This window comes from Phasianus colchicus, chromosome 1 (assembly GCF_987193195.1).
Source record: "Phasianus colchicus chromosome 1, bPhaCol1.hap1.1, whole genome shotgun sequence".
In the NCBI taxonomy this organism is placed as follows: Eukaryota; Metazoa; Chordata; class Aves; order Galliformes; family Phasianidae; genus Phasianus; species Phasianus colchicus.
Genome location: NC_143436.1, coordinates 194,492,232 through 194,514,549, shown reverse-complemented (window position 1 = coordinate 194,514,549; position 22,318 = coordinate 194,492,232). Strand labels below are relative to the sequence as shown.

Below are 22,318 nucleotides of genomic sequence, written 5' to 3'. Positions count from 1 at the left end.
AAGAAATTCAACAATCATTTTATTAAAAATCAGTATACAGTTGAACGTAAGCCCAGTGTTTACAACCAATCTCTCTAGTAGTTCCAGGTTTCCTGTTGTTTTTGTTTTTTTTTTACAGATCATTAGCAACCAAAGCAGTCAGTAGCATACAGATACCAGGTTACTTTCTCATTTCAAGAAAATTAATGTCCCTACGCTTTCAGGAAAACAGTATCCATGATCAGTTTGTTTTCTGTTGGACTTGGTCTAAGAAACAGTTGTTGTCAACAAGATCTTGCAGGCAAATCTTATCTTTAGAATAGTAATTGCTCTGTTTGCTTTATCATACAAGGCAGGTCTCTGCGAAGCCTAAGAGCGCTGATACAATAACCCCAAAAAGGAATCTTTATTCATTTACCTTCTGATTTTTCTAGAATATCACAAATGTTTAAAATCTGTTTAACCATTTAAGCTGAAACAAAAGCGTGTGGGGAGAGACCTTGATTCACACCATTTAGCCAAAAGATCACCCGTGAATTAAGCTGTCCAGCAGCAGCAGGAAGCACACACAGGTTTTCTCCTTGCTCCCTCGAAGCATCCAGCAATGCTGCAGGAGGGCTGCATGTTCCTGCCTTCACTCCCTTCTCAGTTGTTAGAGCTGTTCAAATTTCTGCTGCTGCTTCGTTCCTTCCTCAACTCATCCAAAGCACAGAGCAGATTCAGTGGTATAAGAGCAGCTTGGCAGAAGCAGGAGTCCAGCCAGCAAAAGATTTCATTTATTAAGATAAACACAGTCTAAGGCTCCACATAATTTTTAAAAAATAAACACAGTAATATGAAAACAAACTGGCTTTGTTACATGTAGGTCAGGTTTGGATGTTCCCAGATCTTCCTGGCCGTAAAATATATCCTTCCCCTCCTGCCCCCATCCAGACAGATGGAAAGGCAGTTCGCTCTGTATGATCAGCATTGTTCCACATTCAGCAAACAATTCCTCTGCTACCCTTCAGCACAGATCAGAGTTTTAAGAACATCCTTGCGAAGGCAGGGCAGGAGGGAAGGAGAGGAGCAGGAACTCAGTCTCTCAAATGGACATCTGAAAGGGTTTGACACGATGACTGTGTTAACTCCATCACTTTAATGGTTGTTCTTTGCTGCCTCTTTAGCAGCAATAATTAGAGGAGTGAGGCTAGAAAGAGGCTTTGCAATTTTCAGGAACTGGTGCTAGCAAAAGGGAAAAAGAAAAAGGGTTAAACTTTTCAGAATACGTCCCAGAAATCTAGTAGCCATACAAAAGATTGGCACCTACACCCATATGACAATCAACAACATACCCTAATCTCCAAACAAGTGAAACAGGAGTGTCTGTTACCACCATGAAGTTCAGTTCAGGGCTTGTCTGAACTGATAAAGAGCTCTGCATCCAACCCAGGCTAATTTCTCCAGTGTTTGTACACTCTCAGGACCAAGCAAAACTCAGCAAAGTCTATACTGAAATTCTACATGGAAAGAAAGTGTGCTAGAGGCAACCTGTGCAGTTCCATCCCAGGGCTTCCTGAAGCAAACATTTCTCAATTCTTTCTTCCCTGTTATCACAGATGTGGTGATAATATTACCTTGACCTTCTAAACATATAAGAAATTTCCAAAACAGTTGGAATTCAGGAGCAAAGCAGAAATCTGCAATTTGACCATTCAGTCAGGCTCCCATACACAGCACCCTGTTAAGTAGAACAATATCGATGATCAAACACACAACACAGAGTAGGTGGTGTCACAAAGTGCTGCTTGCAGGACTGGTGTTCCTTTTACTCATGCTCAGATTTAAGTGGAAAGCCTGTAATTTTCCGACCTCACAGAGGAAGTCCAGGTTGAGGACAGACACTGATGCAAAACAGCTATCAGATGAGAGTGATGGCACATAGAGCAAGTTCAAAATCTCCTCTGAAAGCAAAAAGCAGCTCTGTCCCACAGGACTTCTGAGCATCAGAAGGGATCAAACACCCAAAGCACTGCATTTGAATGTGCTTCAGAGATGGAGAAATCAGAGGCCAGAAGATAAAGGCAGACAGAAGAGCTATAGTCAAAATGTTCTCCCACTCTGAGGAACAGAACATTACTGCTGTCTGATACTTTGAAACTGGTGAGACCAGGAGAAATGGGATCTTTCATCCACTGCCATTCTGCCAGTGATTAATACTTCATTATAGACTCAGAAGGCTGCAATACATCCAAACCTGAACCCAGGAGACAAACTAGTTGAAAATCAAAAAATGGGAAAAGGGAACCGTCTCTCAGTTGAGGTCTGAGGGCGATCACAGATCTATTTTACAAAGAGCTGAAGCACATTTTCCACCCCCATGGCAGATCTGACAGATGGAAAACATGAACATTCTTCATCTGTGTTAGTGAAAAGGCTGGCAGCTTGGTCCTCCACTTTCACCAGGAGTCCAGGCAAAGATACCAGGTTTTCAGTGGAAAAAAAACACCAAGGATTCCTTACAGGTTTTGTTCCATTGCCTCTCCATTAAGGACCAGTACCTAGCAAAATGTGGCTTTGCCAAAGTGTTCCAGTTAATGCAAGACATGCCCATACCAAAAAGCTTTGGGATCCCTCCACCAGAAAGCAGACAACCAGAGATTTCAACAAATGGAAGCCCTCCTGTTGTTCAAATCAATACAAGCATGGCCAGATCACAACACATCCAGATGTCAGGGTGAGCTGCACGAAGAAACCACAGGAATTAAGGGGCTCAGCACTTGGCAGGTCTGGGGCACTGCGATTATTTGAGGTCTGTTATAGGACATGCTGCATAGTTGCTGCCAGTAGCAAGTACTGCATGAAAAGGGAGTGCTCTGTTAACACTCTGGTATGGATTTTGGATGGTTGGTTGGTTTTGTTTTGGCAAGTTACCCCAGCTGTCCCTATGCCTTGAGATGAAGTAGTATTCAAAACCCCAGATGAGATTTCTCCATATTTACATATTTACAGAAAGGGTTGTGAAGCACTGGAATAGGCTCCCCAGGGAGGTGGTTGAGTCACCATCCCTGAATGTGTTTAAAAACCATTTGGATGTGGTGCTCAGGGACATGATTTAGCAGAGGGTTGTTAGAGTTAGGCTAGTATGGTTAGGTTGTGGTTGGACTTGATGATCTTTAAGGTCTTTTCCAACCTGAGCGATTCTATGATTCTATGATTTATATGCCTTGTCTAACTGAAATGCCTCACTCAGCCCTGTTCCCCAGCAGTTACCTGTAGCAGCTCTTTTGCAGAACCTCTTTTTTCCACATCCATTTCAAGACAGCGGTTTAGGAAGTCTCTGAATATGGGTGAAAGCTTTTCTGGATTCTGCAGTTCTGGAGTCCCATTGGTAGCAATGAGATACAGGGCCTAAAGCAAAAAAGCACCAAAGAAACAGGAGGTTATGAAGGTCAGATTCCATCTCCGGATTACACAGACATCCACTTCTCCCCTCCCACCCACCAGCCCAATGGGAAAAATAAAACAACAAAAAGCCTTATCAGGGTGACTAATAAATGATTAAGTTTCAGCAAACAGAATAGCTGCTGGCTCTATTTTCATGTGGATGGGATCCAATCCTTTATTGTTTTACCCTCATAATCTGGGTTTGGATCCTGCTTCCCTCTCGAGGGATTAGAAGGACAAAAACAACATTCCAGACTGTGTTTATATAGGGAAGCTAACTGGCACAGCTCTACCAGTGCTAGACTCCTGCAATAGCTATATCCTCATGGGAAGGTACTCCTGTATAAATAGATTTTGTTCTGTTGGTACTTTGCCTGAGTATGTAAGGCCTATAAAGTCAGCACTGTAAAGATGGACTTGATGCTTTATAAATGATGTTCAGCAGATCCTCGAGCAGCATTTGACATCCTAAAGAAACAAGTGCTTTGCTACTGTTTGGAATAAAAGTGCGTGTAAATCCTCTGAGAATCAAGGAACTCAACGTTCAAAATTCATGCCAGAAACTTCCTGGGTGGATTTTAAAAGGCAGTGCCTATCTATATATCCAAAATCACTTCCAGTGAAGGAAATGGAAACACAAGTTAAGCACAACTGCTCTAGATCTTTTCATTCTCTTTAGTTTAGGGAAAAAAAAAACCTGAAACAGAAACCTGGCTTACACACAGAACAGCTACATTACTACAAACTGACAGGATTTCCCTTTTCATTAAAGAATGAGACGGATACCAGGGAAGTTAAAGCCTGTCTAAAGACTTATTAAGGTTGGAGTTTTATTTGGAGCATGCAAAGTGGAACAATTCACAAGAAAAGAGCCCTGTTTATTGATATGTATCTTTCAGTGCATGGAGAGCTTTCTTCCCCACTCACAGGGCACAAGGGTTCAAGAAGCCAGGTACTCTGGTGCCAGACAGTGCTCCTGTCCCATCAGCCTCTTGAAAGAGCAGGGAATTATGAGTTTCTTTGGTTAACTGAGGCTTCATCAGAAGGCTTGCAAGAGGAGCCCATACTTCTACCACCCAGAATCAACTATGGCTTTTAACTCAAATGATCACAATCTTCTCGTTACAATATCCAAGGAAATATGCAGCTGAATGTGATGAAACCACACTGGAGGCTCTTTTAGAGCCTGAGTTAGCCAGAATGCTCAGAGCAAAAACAGAGAACGAGAAGATATTTGCTTACTCTCAGGGGGTTTTCGTTGAGGTAAGGGGGTTCTCCTTCGATCATCTCTATGGCCATTATCCCCAGCGACCAGATGTCCACCTTGGGCCCGTATGCTTTCCGTGTCACCACTTCAGGTGCCATCCAGTACGGTGTCCCCACCATGGTGCTGCGTTTGCTCTGCTCAGGAGTGATCTGGGCACAGAAGCCAAAGTCAGCTGGGAATTGAAGACAGAGGGAAAAGCCAGAAATCAGCAGGTTTCTCCAAACACAACATGTACTGATTCCAGCAGTACAAGCTGGTCTGTTGCACTGCATTGCTTGCTACACTTCTTCTACAGCTCTAAAGGAAGGGTGGTTTTGTGGCTAATATGGTGTTCAGGAGTTCGTTTCTAAATCTGACTCACTGAGGCCATGAGGATCACAGAGCTGCTGCCTTGTCTACATGAAGGCTGGTGATCAGCAAACAGCCGTATACGGATGTTGTGAAACTTGACTGTGCAGCGTTTTGCAGTTGTAAAACACCATCTACGTTTTCAAGATCACTCTTGGGTATGTGAAAACATAAATCAATGCCCAGCCTGATCTTGATACACCCCTCCACCCTCACACTGCATTCTCTGGTCAGATTTTCATTCCTAGAGATATTTCTTCCCTGGAAGACACATCATCCCTCAAACAAGATTTGCTTTACAGGTAAATAATATGTGCAGAATAAGCTTAAAGTACCAAAATGTATACTTAACATTTTTCTTGGAGTAGACAGAAAGATGGGAGCCTTCACATGAAAATTACTTGGTTCTAGGTCTTATTTGCATTTGCCTTACCTAAAGAAAACTTTGTTCTTGTGTGACCAGCAGAATTAACACAGCAAGATACAATGCACATGCTGATCTCCTATGTTACCAAGAGTTCAATTTTAAAGCAGAACCATGAAAATTAAACTAATCCCCAACTGAGTTTTTATCAAGGGTAACAACCAGGATAGGTACCTATGATTCATAAACGGAGCAAACTGCTAACAGAGCCAATATAGGAAGCCCAGGTCCAGAAGGTTACTGCATCATATCCACAGGGGCTTTCCTAACTGCAGCCAAGTACCTGCATACTGTGCTCAAATATGTTATTCCATAAGAACAGAGCACTTTGGCCCTGATAAGCTATTCATTGCTGACACTCCAGAGATCTGACTGTACCGAAGTGTAACTTTAGTCTAAAAGGAAATTATGTATAAAAAAAAAAAACAACCCTACCATCTTACTCAGCATATCTGCACTGTGTGAATTTTGAGTCATATCTGCTGTCACTGCCGACAAAAATAGATTTATTTATGCCTGTTGGGTGCTAGCCAACAAAACTGGAAAGGAGAGGGAGGGAGCACAATTTTGTTAGAGCCATAGGTGGAAAGCAATCATTCACTGGTCCCCAAACTTGTCTCTGCGTAGGCAATCGCAAGCACAGCTGCCACCTTAGCACCAGAGGGGCAGAACAGTCTCAAGGTCTTCATTATCAGTGATAACACAAGGAGGAAACAACACTAAGAATTCAGTTTGGGCTGGGTTTGTAAGATTAAATGCTATCTCGTTGCACAGCTTTCAGTTACCCATTCACTCGCTCCCATCTCCCAAGTACCCACAAGTATTTTCCAGCCTGAAGAGATCACACACAAATAAAGGCTTGTGACCCTACAGCTTTAAACTCAGCTTTACAAACTGGTGTAGCATTAAAATACTGTCTTTTCAGGTGACAAAAGCAGATGGTCCAAAGCTAAATGATTCAGGTTGGGTATTAGGAAAAACTTCTCTCGAAGGAGTGGTAACACAATGGCACAGGCTGACCAGGGATGTGGTGGAGTTTCTGTCCCTGGAGGTGCTCAAGAAGATGACATATGGCACTCAAGGATACAGTTAGTGGGCATGGTGGGGATGGGTTGATGGGGGAACTTGATGATCCTAGAGCTCTTTTCCAACCCTAATGATTCTATGATTCTAATTCCAAACCTTACTGTGTGTCTGGTATCAGTCCAAAAGGACTTACACTTGCCAATCTCCATTAAAACAGATGCCACCAAAATACGTACAGCAGCATTTCTACAGACTCTTCATCACTGCAGCATCAAGTAACTCAAAAACCCTTCTTCCCACTAGTCCTGTCCTGTAGCATGTAAGAAGCCTGGACTGATAATAAAAGCCACAACCAGCACTGTTCCCCACATACTTAATTTAACAGAGCCATCCATTCCCAGTAGGATGTTGTCACTCTTTATGTCTCTGTGAATAACTTGGTTTGAGTGGAGGAATTCCAAAGCCTGAAGACACTGAAAAAGATAATAATTTAAAAAAAAAAATCACATAAATAAAAACAGAGGTATTCTTTCTGAATATGAAATTATTCACCAGCCATAGTTAGTTGACACTAACATCATGCATTTTGAGTACCACAGGCTAGCTTCTTAAAGAGCCTTTCCCATGTCCAGCATGTGTGGGGCTACAAAAAGACATCCCTACTGGGACCAGCAGGTGGACAGGGTAGTTGCAAAGAGAATAAATTTAACCATGGGAATTCCACATCCATTTTGCACCTCACTCTAGGATGAAACCTAACAGGAGTATGCTGCAAGCCCCTAAATAAAATCCACCCTCTGCAAAATTACTGTTGCATTAGAGAAGCTGCAGATGGCTGTTGCTGCAGAGCCAGTGACACATCACAGAAAGCCCATGTCCCCTACCCCTCACATCTCACTCAGTGTGAGCACAGCTTTACCTCTCGGCACACAGCTGCAATCTGTCCTTCGTCCATGCAGGTCTCCGTAACGACATCTGTTAGGGAGCCTCCTGCCAAGTATTCCATGACTACCCAGAGCTCTTCTCCTACGAGGTAACTGAAATGCCAAAGAAAAAGCTTTTAGAAGAAGCAGGTCTACGAGCATGCCATCATTTACCTAGTCAGAACGCACTGGGTTTTTAAACCATCACAGAAGTATAGAAAAACCATCTACTTTGCTCAGGCACGGGGGCAATCCTGGATGACACAACGGTTGGTTACCCACAGACAACAGAGGAAGAACACAACATTTTTTAAGTATCACGTTTATGGGGAGAAAAAAAAAAATCAATATTTTTATGGCACCATTGAGTTTGGCATTCTCACACAATCACAGAAGTGATTCCTGGTGTTTAGATTTTGTCCAAAAAATTCAGAACTGTTGCCACAGAGCTGGTGGATATCTTGCCCCTGGAGACATTCAAGACAAGGATGGATGGGTCTCTGAGCACCTGACAGAGATGTAGGTGTCCCTGCTCATTGCAGGGGAGTTGGACCAGATGGCCTTTATAGGTTCCTTTCAATTCCAGTGATTCTATGAGGGCTACTGAGTACATCCTTCTGGATGAAACAGTATTTCTACAGAATAAAAAATAAAATAGGAAAAGCCTGGAAGGGCAGCTCTTGCCCCAGAAGCCCCTCAGAAAGATGGAGAGGAGAAAGCTGAGATGAGGGTGAATATTCTCAGCCATTTGTGTTATCATACTCTTCTGAGAGCATGCACGTTGACATCTAGAAGCAGAAGATCTGGGATGAAGGCAGCAGCATTGACTCATGTTAAAAAAAATAATAGTAATCACCAACCACTTCTGCCTCTTGGGGCCCATCAGGAAAAACATCAACACAACTTTTCATAATGGACACATAGGTATGACACATTCTTTTAGGAAGGAATCATTAGTTTGGAAACTATAAAACCCACTTTCAAGTCTATCTGCCCATTTTTTGACGAGAGCAGACATATGAGTCAAAGAGAAAAGGAAGGCAACGATTCAAATTAAGAGCTTCTCTGCTGGCACTAACATTCATCAACAAGCTGTTTGCTTTGCTCAGAAACACTGATCCTGCTAAAAAGTGAACAGCGAATCTGCTAGGAGCCAAAGGCAAAAGCAGGACACACTCCAGGGAACAACAGTGAAGGAGAAAAAGGTTACAAAGTCTGACTCGGCACAGAAAGTAGACAGAGATGAGCCAGACATCACAGGAGTGAGCAAGAAGTGCACTCTGGCCCCAAAAGAATATACTGCCAGCACCTGAGCCGATGAAAAAAACTCCCAGAAATAAAAACTGCAGTCTAAGCTGTACCTGGATGCTAGAAATATTACAGCTACGGAGAGCTTTTAGTATTAGAGACAAAGATGTGATGTAAGTTTGGTGATGCTGTAGACTGCAGCAAGGCAAAGCCTAAAGCTTCTTTCAGTATCCAGAGCCCAAGGACACAGAGCAATGCTCACAGAGCAGACAGGTCTCCAGCTCCACTACTGAAGTGCTGACAGACTAGCAGCTTGTTCCTGGCAGCACAGAGCCCAACAAAGGCAAAATCACCTGCACAGCAGTCTGTTGGCGTGACAGAGGAACAGAACTGCTATCAGCAGCATTCCTGTAGGTCAGCAACCTCTTCATGGGCTCTAAAAGCCAATCCATCCAGACCTCTCCTTCCTGTTCCCTTTGCTGTTGTCGATTCTTCTTCTCCTCCTGCCAATCTAGAGACTCTCCAGATTTTATCAGCACCCTCTCCACAAATCAGCGGCTGCCTGGAAAACCAACACTCCCCTTCTGTACAACTAGCACCCTCTGAAGCCCAAATCTTCTTGGCTATAGGGATGGGCAGAGCAGGATCCACTGTTCCTTTGTAACCCTCTCAGATTGCACAAGCTGGGAGCAAGCTGCTGCTTCTTCACAGCCAAAAGGGATGGAGAAAGCCAAGGAGCCCACTGCGAATCAAAGCTGTGCCACAAGCAGCACATGCCAAGATCCAGGCACCTCAATAACTGATAGCTCTGACACAACGTGCAGGGAGGTAAAATTAACAGTGGATCCTTTCAGAAGGCAACATGGTGTCATCTCAGGGCTCTTTTCACTCTCTCACCACAGCAGAGGCATTTTAGTCCCTGAGTTGCCTCCTGCAGACATGCCTCAAAACAGCTCTATCAGATGTTCCTGAAAAAAAGCCAGAAATCATAGATTCATGGAATATCTCGAGTTGGAAGGGAGCCAGAAGGATCACTTAGACCAACTCTTGGCTCCACACAGGACCACCCACAAATCAGACCATATGTATAAGAGCATTCTCCAAATGCTTCCTGAACTCCAGCAGCTTGGGGCCATGCCCACCGCCCTCTGGTGAAGGACCTTTTCCTGATATTCAACCTGAACCTCCTGTGTCACAGTTTCATGCTGTTCCCTTGGGTTGAAGGGGAGCCAGGACAGCTACGTACTATTCTCCATGTGACTGACATCACAGTGTCACACACCGTCACCTGCAGTCACTCTCCAAAGGAATGCTGGCAGCAAAAGCAGGGTGATGAATCTTGGAGGAAGGATGCAGCCTGCAGTTTATTCTTCACCCCACTTAATAACTTCAATTTCAGCTGAAGGCTGCATCCTGAAAAGAGGTTGTAGTGAGGTGGGGGTCAGCCTCTTCTCCCAGGTAACAGTGATAGAACGAGTGGTAACGGCCTTAAGTTGGGCCAGGGGAGGTTCAAGTTAGATATAAGGAAAAAATTCTTGTCAGAAAGAGTGATAATGCATTGGCACAGGCTGCCCAGAGAGTTGGTGGAGTCACTGTCTCTGGAGGTGTTTAAGAACCATGGAGATGTGGCACTGAAGGACATGGTCAGTGGGCATGGTGGGAATGGGCTGGTGGTTGGACTAGATGATCTTAGAGGTCTTTTCCAACCTTAATGACTCTATGATTCTATATTGGTAAGGACAGGAGCTGAGGCAGAAATCAGAGAGATGGTTTATTCCGATGAGCATCTTGATGAGCTCCCATCAGGTACTGAGAAGGGGAGATGCTGTCAGAAACAGAGCCTCAAAAAAGAAACCAGGTCTCACAGCAGCAATGCATCCTTCCTCATACTTCCTTCTGGGACAGCAGTAGACAGAAGCCAGCAAGCTTCATCACTCAGGAACAAACAGGCACACACGGCCAGGCAGGAGGGATGCAGCTCCCCAGCAGCAGGAAGCTGCAGTTGCAAAGCTGAAGTGGCACAATAGGCACAAGAGTTCCCACGTGCACCCTCATCACTGTTCTGTCCATTTGCAGCACTCAGATAAAAGCTAATCCCTCTGCAAAAGATTACTGAGAGAAAGCTGAGGACAGAAACAGCAGCTCTTGCTGGAAGTTTAAATAAGACAGTGGAACATGCAGCCACCCTGCAGCTGGGATGTACTGCCTAGGCATGGCATGTGCAGGGACACTGTGATGCACTCTCTAGTGAGAACATGCATCTCAAACAGTTTTCCCAAAACAAAGCCTCTAATCAGCCTGGAGAAATACATACTTCCAGCCTACATGCAATACTTAGATGTTCTTTTCTACAGTTCTCATTTTGTACAGGTAATATCCTTCTGCTCTTTCTAGGAGAGGGCATCTGTCCTTTCAACAGCACATCTCTTCACAGTTATGCACATAATGTGGGACACAGCACCATCTAAACTGAGTATCACAATGGATATTGATATTGCAGCATGAGAACTATTCTTTCATATTTTTGCTATGACACCACAATAAGCCAACTAAGAAAACAGCCAGTAGGCTTTTGATGAACATGCAGAGCAATATATGTCCAAATTATTCTCTCAGACCTCCAAAAGTGATTCTAGGTCATATCCCTCCATTCTATCTTCTGAAGATGAGTTGCCATTATGCAAGTCTGAAGCTTACTTATCTGAAGTTTCCACTTTCCCTACAATAAGCCAAACCTGTAGTTAACTAAGATTGCTTGTTTCTGAAGAGTGTAGCAATCTGGAAATCCTGCTGCAGCCCCAATGGAAAAAACTGTAACGTAAGATGAATGATTCAAGCTTGACACAATGCATCAGTGTTAAACTGATGCTGAATTCAATTCACCGTGCAACACTTTCGCTCTGTTTAGCTTTCAACACATCCTAGATTTCAATGCTGGCAGCTCGTGACTGTTTCCTGGAATTCAACCAGGGGGAGATGCAAGCATTTCTTGTGCTTTCTTTCAAAGGCAGCTCCCTACCCCTAAAGCAACCCAGTTGCTCCTTTTGAAGCAGCCAGCCTCCAAAATGTTGATGATTGCAGCACTGTTACTACCACTCTTATGCACAATATTGATATCCTGTGGGGAAGAACCCACAGCCACATTTGTTTGGGGAGTTGGTATTATATTGCCCTGAGCTATACAGTGAACAGAGTTTTCATAGCTACATGCATTTATGTTAGAAACAGCTTACACAGGGCAGCAGTCACAGCACTGATTAGTTCTGCTCTGTTTCTGTCCTAATCCAAGGAACAAGTGCAAGTAAAGCAGGTCCCTACATATGTAAGCAATTATGTGCAGCTCCTGCAGTAAGAAGAAGCAGGGATTCAAGAAGATGTTCCACATGAACGCAAGGCTGAGCAGGAGTAACACAGAGTGTGGACAAGTCCACAGAATTCAGCTACAAGTAAGGAATAAGCTTGTTCCTTACTTTTATACAAGTATAAAAGGATTTTTATGCACTATGCCAGCTCTTCTTCTCTCCCTTATCCACATCCACAAGAAAGCAGTTCTGCTTAGTTCTGTGTTACATGTTATTTACCCTCATCACTACATAGAAAACCTCAGTGGACAGCAACAGGGACAGGATTACCACCCATGCCTGGAAGGAGTTATGCTAGCAGAATGTTTGTCTTGTTCAGAAAAGAGGAAAAAAGAGGAAAACAAATATAAATAACACAGTTCAATCTATTTTCATTTCTCCTCTAGGTGCAGGGAGGAAATGGCTCACTGTGTTAAATTTGGCAGAGCATGCTGAAAAATGGAGTCCTGACAGCATGCTGCTAATGTCAGTATCTCTAAGAAGCCTGGATTCTCCATTAGCACCAATTCAGTCACTTGTTTCTCCTAGGATTTGGACGGAGATCACTACATCACCCACACCCCAGCCTTGCCAGATGTAAGACTGTCCTTTATCTGCATTAAGCTGAGACAGGATCACTTAAGACACAAAGAAGTGTTTTCCAGAGCTCTTTCGTAAACTCTTCAAACTGTGACATACCTGTCCAAGTAGTTGACAATGTTGGGGTTTTTGTTTTCCCTCATTACAAGGATTTCATTGATAATCAATTCCTTTTTGGGCTGCTGCTGCAAATTCATCTGCTTGATTGCAACCTACAGGGAAGAAAAAGCAAGACAGAGAGCATTATTCCAAGAGTTCCCAAGAGTTCTGCCAGTAGTGTTGATTGTTTTAGTCTTACATTCACACGAAGGGGGAAGCCATTTATTCATCATGAGTTACTCAGTCATTCAGCAACTGTGAGCTCCTGCAGCCAGTTCACTTCTACTCTTGCTGGGCATATAATGACAAAAAAGAGCAAGGGAAATTACTGCTTTCATACTGGACTTTTATATCACTGTTGGACAGCCATCTCTAGCTGTTTCTTAGTTTCTTAGCAGAGAGACCCTTACTCTAGTTTGGACTGATAATTCAAAGACTTTCTGTTTTGAATCAGATGTCTTAGGAAGTTCTGTTTTTGTTGTTGTTGTTTGTAGTTTGTTTTTTTTTCATTCCTGTGCTGCTATAAATCTACAGCAGAGTGGGAGTGTAGGGAAGAGGTAAATAGCATGGGCTAAGTCACTTTCAAGAGATAATTCTCCTATTTGTCACTGCAATATCTAGGGGAGAAGAATCACCAATATTAAGATTAATATATAGATTATTAATATAGATATTATTAATATAGATATTTAGATTAAAGGTTGAACATATGGGAATCTGATTTAGCTTTATCCCCAGTTATAACAAAGAGAAATATGGGCAGATTCATTAGCTGTGGTCTTTTTGCTTAGTAGCTGTCTACCTGTTTCATTATACCTGCTCCACATGCTTATGTGCAGAAAGCAGTTGGCTTCAACATGCTTTGAATTCCTACATCCAATCCTTACATTCATCATATCCCACAACCAGTATTTCCACGAGAACACCTGGCCTTCAAAGAAAAGCCTTCCAACCACAGAAAACCTTCAGTCCAGTACGTCTGCCCAGCACAGCAGGAGGCAGAAACACTTTGATAGGCATTGCAGCCCAATTGTATTTGGTCCAATACTTAGGCAAAGGGAGTGATATGTAATTATACCTTTACAAAACTATTGATTAGAGAAAGCACTATAGGCTAATGGAGAGGAGCCAGTAATTAGAGCTCACAAAAGCAATGATTAGAAACAACAAACCAATATAGATAGCTACAATTAACATTTTGATAGTATTGCAGGAGATTCTACTGAAAAATCCCAACACACAAGAAGGCAAGAGCAGACAGACATCATACTTCTTTTCCACAGTATTCATAAGGCTGCCAGACAGTATTTAAGAAACAAAGACCCTGTGCTGCTCTTTGCACAAGGAGAAGAGAATGAAAGATGAAGAAGAGAGGGAAGCATTTGCTGCAGATAAAGAAATTCCAGAGCAATATTGAGGAGGCCTCTGCATGTCCACGCTCCTGTTCAGAGGCAGACTCAAGGGCATGTTTGCACGAAGGGGTGTTTTCCTTATCTATGTATTAGGTTACCGAGTAAATAGCTGTAGTTATACTAAATAGGCATAATCAGTGACAATCACGAGCATTCTTAATCCTGGCAGCTGCCCAAGGCTCTCATAAATTGCACAATAAAGAAATTTCTAACATGCTGCCTTTCACTGAATCCCTGAGCTCTCAGCGTTGGTACCAGCAGTGCTTCACAGAAAGGAACAGGTTAACAGCATGTCAAAACTACAGTGATCCCAAATGCAATTTTAAACATCCAGGGACCAATCAAGCTAGTATGAAGGGAATGATTTAAAAGTCTGTTGTACTGCAAGAGTTCAAATATTCACATAGGAGTCACTGAAGGGGATCCAGAAGGAAAACAGAAAACCACCAAAGGATTTCCTCCTCCTACAGAACTTCTCATTACTTCAAAATAAATGCAACACCCCCTCCTCAAAGGCAGCAATTAAACTCTGTTATTTCTTCAGGAATTGGAAAAGAGGAGTTATGAAATTCACTGGTGGATAACCCTGACATTGTACAAATGCAAAGTAGACACACAGTGCTGCAGACTTTCATAAAGATATCTGGAATACACTTCCCTCTTTAACAATCCTCCATCTAGCAATAATCATTTCCACAGGTGCTGCATATCCATCACTACTAGTTTATTATGCATGCATGCAATGTGCACAGCACTTTTCAATATTCAGGAAAGAAAATAAAAAGACACTCCTTGTCCCTCAAGCCAAGGGCAAAAAGCAGATGGGCAAAGGGTGGGAATTATTTCTATGCAAGTCAACTGGTGTAAGTGTATGAAGCAAAGGAAAAGAAGATGTAAAAGAATATACATAGGGGGAGGAAGACCCCTTAGCAGGGACCTTTCTGATAAGACAAGGGGAAATTATTTCAAACTAAACCAGAGGAGATTGGGATTGGATATAAAAAGAAGTGTTTTTATGATAAGGGTGGTGAGGCACTGGCACAGGCTGCCCAGAGACGTGGTGGTTCCCCATCCCTGGGGACACCCAAAGTCAGGCTGGATGGGCTCTGAGCACTTGATGGAGCTGTGGTGTCCCTGTTCACTGCAGCAGAGTTGGACCAGGTGGCCTTTAAAGGTCCCTTCTAGTTCATATGATTCTATAACTATGAATAAAGGGTTGAAGAGAGAAACTTCTGCTAAGGAGCTACCCTTAACATTTGCTTCCAGCCTTTGTAGTCACAAAGATGTTCTTTACAAATACAAAGTAATTCAGGAATTAAAACCTGAGAAATCATTTTTCCAGTTTACTGCTCAGACCACTTGACCATGCCTCATTAGTAAGGAAACAAATGCCTCATTAAAAACAAAATGTCATGAACCCCTGAAAGAATGTCTTTATTTTATAGCATCAACTGTAACTTTCTGTGGATTTTGAATTGTGTCCTGAAGTGGTATTCTGGCAGCACTTACCTCCTGTCCCGTAGCTACATCCATTGCTGTGTAAACTGTACCTGAGGCTCTAAAGAAAAGGGAGAATAATAAGAATGAAAGGGGAGAATAATAATAATAAAAAGCTTATTATTGTCTCTTAGCAAGACAGAATTTAATATACTCCTCCTACTACTTGTCTCACTCCCATTCTTCATCATATCAATAATTCCAGCGGTAAATGTAATCTGAAATACTTCTTAGCCAACATCACTACTGGAGAAGTTCCAGTGGGGAGCAAAGCTCCTGGTATGGAACAGTCTGGCCATCCAAATCTTTGCTGCTAAACCATCAATGCAGCACAGCCTGTAGGACCATGATCTAAACTGGCATGACTGCAGTGCCCTGGTTTGCAGACTGCCCAACGTGATTACAGAACAGACAGGATGAGATAAAGTAAACAAATGTGGCATTTGTAGAGAGAGGAATGGGAGTCTGGGCCTCAGCACAGTCTTTCTATGATGTGCCTCACTGTAGCCTCTCCCCAAACCACTTCTTTCCCCTACTCTGCTAAGAGTAGCACAACACCAGCATCGAGGAGAGTTAACTTAGAAAGCAAATCTGTGCTTTCAGCCTTGCATGCTGAAAATAAGCAGCTCCATCCCTGCCTACAGCTATATTTAGCAACCTGATCATCTAATGACATATTTTCTTCTATTAAAACACAATTGCGCAAAAGAACCCAGTCACTGTGACTCAAAACTTTGATAGGAAGGGGAAGAAATAAAAAAAAATAGAATCACCAGCTTTTTCAGCAGACTAACTTAGCCTGGATTCAGTGCTTCTTTCTCAACATAAGGAAAGGTACAGAAGAGAAGTGAAGCATATACCAACCCTTGTCCAATCTTCTCAAAACGCGTGTACTTCTTTTTTGGATCACCCACACTCACGATGCTTCCTGCAAAAAAAAAAAAACAAAAAAATAATTTTAGAAGTACTTTTCCATATAACTACACCATGACAACTTCTGTCAGAACAAACATATTTACCACTTTTCGATACCAGCAATAACATAGCCATTATTGATCTAACTAATAGGTTGCAAGACATGGGGAGGAAGCTAGAGAGACCCTCAGAATTGCCCTGGGTATTGCTCAGCTCCTCTAGTAGGAGCCCAGCAGCAAGAGGAAGGGCAGGAGGTTTTTAGCAGCAGTTGCCATGCAACTGCAGCCATGCTTTCCTGGGTTTGGAGAGCACCCTGAGGCAATCTCAGCTCATTTTCCCTAATGTGGCTGTTCAGCTGAAAGAAAGTCTATTATTGCATCCCTTGGAGGGTAAAGCATTTGGCTTAGTATTCTGCAAGGTGGTGAGGAGCTGCTCAGGTTCAAGGTAGCCATGAGGAACTCAAGCTTTCTGTAGTGGAGGGAGCCCGCAGAATAAGGGCACAGAGGCACCAAGGCCAAGGATTAAGCTAGAGAAGCTGCCAAAAGGAGCATCACTGGAACCCCAAGTTCCCTGAAGACATTGATATTCATCATGTCCTCAAAGCTGGAAGGGAATCATATCCTTCAGGGCTGAGGACATCCGGGTTAACAATTCCTAGAGCTCAGCTGGGTACAAGTCTCCCTACTACATCACCAGGGTTGACTAGATTATCTTAGCGGTCTTTTCCAACATTAGTGATTTGATGATTCTAATAGGATCAAGGGATGCAGAGCTGCCTCTGCATTGTTTGCAAGTTGCTCAAGCAGCCAACATACGGTGCTGCCTTTGCAGAGGCCTAGGGCTGAGCCTAAGCAGATGCATATTGGCAAGGAAACTGCTCGTGGTCATCATGCCAAGAAATCCAGTAGCGAGCAGAGTAAGAGCAGGCTATTTTCAGACACCAATGGCCAGCAGCCAAACCCACAGCGTTTAGGGCAGACAGAAGTAAGAGAGGGGAATACAGCTCATGCCTGGGGAGGAGGGTGGGAAGAGAAATCAGACTGTGTACACCCTACTGCACAATTACTGCAGCAATGCTGTCTGCCCTGAGGACAAACATTTCTGGACAAATGTTCATAAACTTTCCCTTAAAGCCTAACACAGGATGCAAGTTCAGACTGTGAGAGGCAAATGTTTGCCCAAGGCAGACATGGGACAGTGCTGCAGGGCAGTGACAAGAGGCAGCTGTCAGTCTTGCCCTGTTTAACCCTCTCATCTGTAAAAGAGGGTAATGTCTCCTACCTCCCTAAAAGCCAGGTGAGGATTCATTGATGTTTGCACTAATGCTGAGAGGTGGGGATTTACAGAAGCAAACATATTTGCATTAGAATAGCACCTTTTTCCAGACCCTGCCTGCCCAACCTGGGCACAGAATGGCTTAAATCCTTAATGATACAAAGGTCTTGCTAATTCAGCAAGTGAAGTTGCTGTTTTGAGACCCATGTTGAAAGGGCAAGTTTTCAAACAGCAAACACTTCCAGCTTACATGCCATCAATGCAATTTAGGCTTTATCTCAGAGGAATGAGGTACCCAAGTGACACTGTTGAAGTTATGCCCTCAGATTAAGTTTCTCTTGATTCAGGTATTAGCCTTAGCTTCATCAAATAGGGGGAAAAACTCTCAACAGAGGTGTCTAGCCTGACCTTAGGGGTTGCTAACACAATTTACACCATCTGACATGCAAGTCACATATGTAATTAACACAGGATTAGTAGTTCAAAGAATTAGAAATGTTCTACCCTAATAAAAGCTGGCCCAGGCTGAGGACAGCAATCAATTGCACAGAACAGCTGTTTCAGCTGTCAAATGCTGCCATAGCACATCCCAGTAATGCCAAGCAGTAGAAGAGCACTTTAAATAACACCCATAAACCAAAGGTAAGGACTGCTAAATAAACTGGGACACAACAGAAAGACAAGATAACACCCACAAATTTGGGTTATTTACTGGGTATACACACAGTGTCAGGACACTTAAAAACTAGCAAGACATTTAATGTCATGATATCAGGGGAGGTAAACTTGGGTTTGCATGAATTTTCTCTGTCTTTTAGTCACAGTTGAAAGCTCTGCTCACCTTAGGTGCAACATTTCAATATCATCATCCACACTCCAAAGCTATGGAATATCAAGATGTGGAGCAGTCTCAGACTTCATGGTTAAGTAGATGTTACATATTCAGGGCTCGTTTTGCAGAGTCTGAGGATCTGCAGCTCCCAGAGCCCTTCAGCTGGCATCACAGGTGCTCAGCTTACATCTACATTCTCCTTCTTCATCTGCCCCAATTTTGGCATGCAGTCACAAGGCAAAGTTTTCAGTAAGGGATCTCAAAATAGCAGTGCCCAAACATCTCAGCTTGTAAGATATCAACACAAAAGAACATGGAATTTAATTATTTTTTTTTTTCCCCCCAAGAAGACATACTTAATTTTTCCAAAATCTCTTCATCTGACATTTTTGGCTTTTTCTTTTGTTTCTCTGCATTCCTGATCAGCATGTCGGGTGTCGCTGTGCTGTTTTCCGAAGGAGAAGAAATAGGAGAGGTGGCCACATCTCTGGTAGGAGGAGGAAGGGGGTCTATCACAGAGCGGGTGTATATCTAAATTTTAGTGAATAAAAACAAAGCAGACGATGACTTAAACACTGTTCATCTTTTCAATATCTGAGCATGACTGTGCTGAAGGAGGTACTGGTACTCACAGATTTGGTGTGTTCAGGTCGTGGAGCTATCACAGGGGGTGGAGCTGCATCATCTTCATCATCTTCATCTTCAGACACTGAGGGCACTGCAGGGGTCTCAGACACAGCTTTCACATTCTGCATGTGGTCACACAAATAGCAAAAATAAAAACCTAATTGCTTGCTGTAAACGTGCAACAAATGTTTAAGTTCCTAACAGAGAATGTCTTGAAGGAAACACAGAATTTTTTTTTTTTTTTTTTGTCCAGAGAGGCTGTGGACGCCCCATCCCTGGAGGTGTTCAAAGCCAGGTTGGATGAAGCCCTGGGCAACCTGGTCTACTACCAGATCTGATGGTAGATGGGTTGGAACTTGATCCTTGGGGTCCCTTCCAACCCAAGTCATTCTACAATTGAAGCTCACGGAGTCCTTTACACTACAGACACTCCAAAATAAACTTGGCAAGCCCCTCAACCCACTAGCCCAGTTCAGCTCATGCTCCTGCTTCCAGGCTACCATCAGTTCCCTAGGAGTAGTAGTGAAAAAAGACTTCCTAAAGTATGAAAATAAAGTTATCTATCTCTGAAATAAGGGGGTAAAAAGGTAACATTTCACTGATTCTATGTCATTGGAGCAACCAGCATGCTGACATATATTTGATAAAGTGCCCTTGACGTAACACAAAAGCTTTGTCTATTAAAAACAACAAAAACTACCAATATACTGTGGACTTCCTGAATCTCTCCAAAATTAGAGGTTACTCAGCATCTTACAGAAAACATTGGGCCACCTCAATAGACTGGTAACTACTGCTTTTGTCAGGATTTATTTTAAAATCCAGTGCTTTCAGATATTCTAAGCCTCTCAGGACTGATGCACGAGGAGGTGCAACGATGAAAAATGACCAAAAATGTTTTCCTTTTCTTTTAGTAGAGTCAAATAGCAACACGCTGCTCCCAGAAGGGAGCAGAGCAAGCCAACTCCAGATAACATCATGGCTGTGAGAAAATTAGAGGTGAGAGAACTGTGTGCTCCTATGAATCACCTCAAACATAGAGTTTTGTTTATCTCATAAATATATACATACATAAATTTTACAGAGCATTTCAGCTCTGTCTCCAAGCAAAGTGAAGAGGAGTGGTGCTGTCCTGGTAAGGACAGAGCAAAGGTCGAGCAGAGAGGAGGAGAACCTTTTATTTCCTTCTCGGCTGAGATTAGCTTGGTTAATCAACACTGCCTCAATCCAACCTCTCCAGCTAGTGATTAAACTTTGTTAGATCACAGATGCTTATAGAGACATATAAAATCTGAAAGCAAAGTGGTTACAGTTTTCTAGATTACCCCACCCAAAACAAACAGATGCAGGAACGGATCAATTTATATGAAAACAACACTATTTCTACTCATTGATTCACTAACTTCTATTATCTTAATAATAAAGGCCTCTTCTGTCTACTTGGCTCTACCACAGATTTTTATTTTTTTTTTTTATGTACAAACAACATGTCCTTTTAAGATAATTTGCCTGTTTTTATAAACATATTCATTGTATAAAATCATGAAGGTTGGAAGAGACCACTAAGATCATTAAGTACAACCATCACCCCATCGCCACCATGCCCACTATGTCCCTAAAACTATCCAGTGCAAGTTTTTAAATGCCTAAACTCAAGAAATGGTGTGAAGGCTTACCAGAGTATTTGACGAATTGTATTCCTCTGCCAATTTATCTGAAAGAAAAATATACCAATGTAATTATGAATGAGTTGTAAACACAGCAGCACTAGGAAGAGGAGAAGGGGACAAGCTCCTTTTGGAAGGAACAGGAAAAATGGCTCCTCTCAGAGATTTCAGATACCTTCTGCACCCTACAGCAAGTCTGAAAAAGGCTATCTCAAGTCTCATGACCACCTTACACCTCATTCATTATCCTAGGATCATGGCTTGCAGCACTTCTCAGAAGGATTAGCCCAGAAGCAGAATTAATGATTTCAAATCCAATAAAGCTTAAGAGAACAGGTAGCTGTATTTTTTTTGGTTCTCCTGTAGGAATCTATAGGTTGGATCTTATTTAGGGTCCTTTTTAGGGTCCTTGCACCTGAATGCACATTTGTGGAGGTATAATGCAAAGGAACTCCCCAAACCAAGCTGACACTTGGATAAGGGAGCAGGGAGTACAAAATTCTACAGGCAAATGCAGAAACTTCAAATCCCTGCTGTAGGAAGGTGGAATTTCCCAAAGCAACACATGTGAATCTGTATTGTTATCCTCTCACATATACAAGGTGCCTGCAGTGGACTTGAAAAATCATCTGATGCTAAATCACCAGCAGAGGCACTACAGCTAGCCTGAGTCCTGCAAGGTCCAGTTCACCAACATCCTCTTTTACAAATATGCTGGGCATTAACAAAATTAACAGACCAGTATTCTTCAGAAGAAGAAAGCTGCTCAAGCAGACACTGAAAAGACAGATCTACTTGTTGATTAAACAAAATAAAATGCCTATATCCAATAAATAACACAAAGCTGGACAGAGCAGCCGTATAAATACCTGTGAAACTCATGTACTTCTGGCTGCTGGAGGTCTTCTTGGAATTGTAAAACTCCAGTACATCCAGCACTGCCTGGGGGTTCTTCTTCTGCTCTAATTTGGTGATGTTGGAAGTCTGTAGTAAACGTGCCCATTGCTCCGGCATGCCCTGTGGGGAGATGCACCACATTAGCCCACAGATGACCTAGTGTGGTTCACACTATACACAAAGTTCTGTCACACTGCTTCTAGGGTTACTCCATACTGCAAAGGAAATGAGGAGAAGAGAGGAAAGGAGGGGGGTTGAAGTTAGATCATCTCTGAAGTCCGTTCCAACCCAAGCTTATCTATAATTGTATGACAGCCATTATCTGCATCAGAAGTTAGAATCACAGCACGGTTGAGGTTGGAAGGCATTTCTGGTCCCATATATCTCCAGCAGGGACACCACCCAGAGCAGGATGCCCAGCACCACATCCAAGTGGCTTTTGGAGATCCCCAGGGAGCAGCCCTCAGCTGTTCCCTGGTCCCTCTGCCAGTGCTCAATCACTATGTTCCAGTCAT

General features: G+C 42.9%; 1 protein-coding gene across 4 annotated transcripts in view; it reads right to left on the bottom strand.

Moving 5' to 3' along the window:
- The window catches only part of PAK1 (p21 (RAC1) activated kinase 1), a 68,133-nt gene continuing 45,815 nt past the window's right edge, over positions 1–22,318 (bottom strand). For all 4 annotated transcript variants that reach the window (XM_031601080.2, XM_090134141.1, XM_090134142.1 and 1 more), the window contains 12 exons: positions 21,776–21,923; positions 20,916–20,953; positions 19,245–19,361; positions 18,969–19,143; positions 16,455–16,518; positions 15,603–15,651; positions 12,682–12,794; positions 7,390–7,507; positions 6,844–6,943; positions 4,648–4,844; positions 3,232–3,369; positions 1–1,203 (listed from right to left, as the gene is read on the bottom strand). In XM_031601080.2, coding sequence (XP_031456940.1) covers positions 1,117–1,203; positions 3,232–3,369; positions 4,648–4,844; positions 6,844–6,943; positions 7,390–7,507; positions 12,682–12,794; positions 15,603–15,651; positions 16,455–16,518; positions 18,969–19,143; positions 19,245–19,361; positions 20,916–20,953; positions 21,776–21,923 — 1,344 coding nt within the window. In that variant the 3' untranslated portion in view covers positions 1–1,116. The remainder of the gene's footprint in view (positions 1,204–3,231; positions 3,370–4,647; positions 4,845–6,843; positions 6,944–7,389; positions 7,508–12,681; positions 12,795–15,602; positions 15,652–16,454; positions 16,519–18,968; positions 19,144–19,244; positions 19,362–20,915; positions 20,954–21,775; positions 21,924–22,318) is intronic.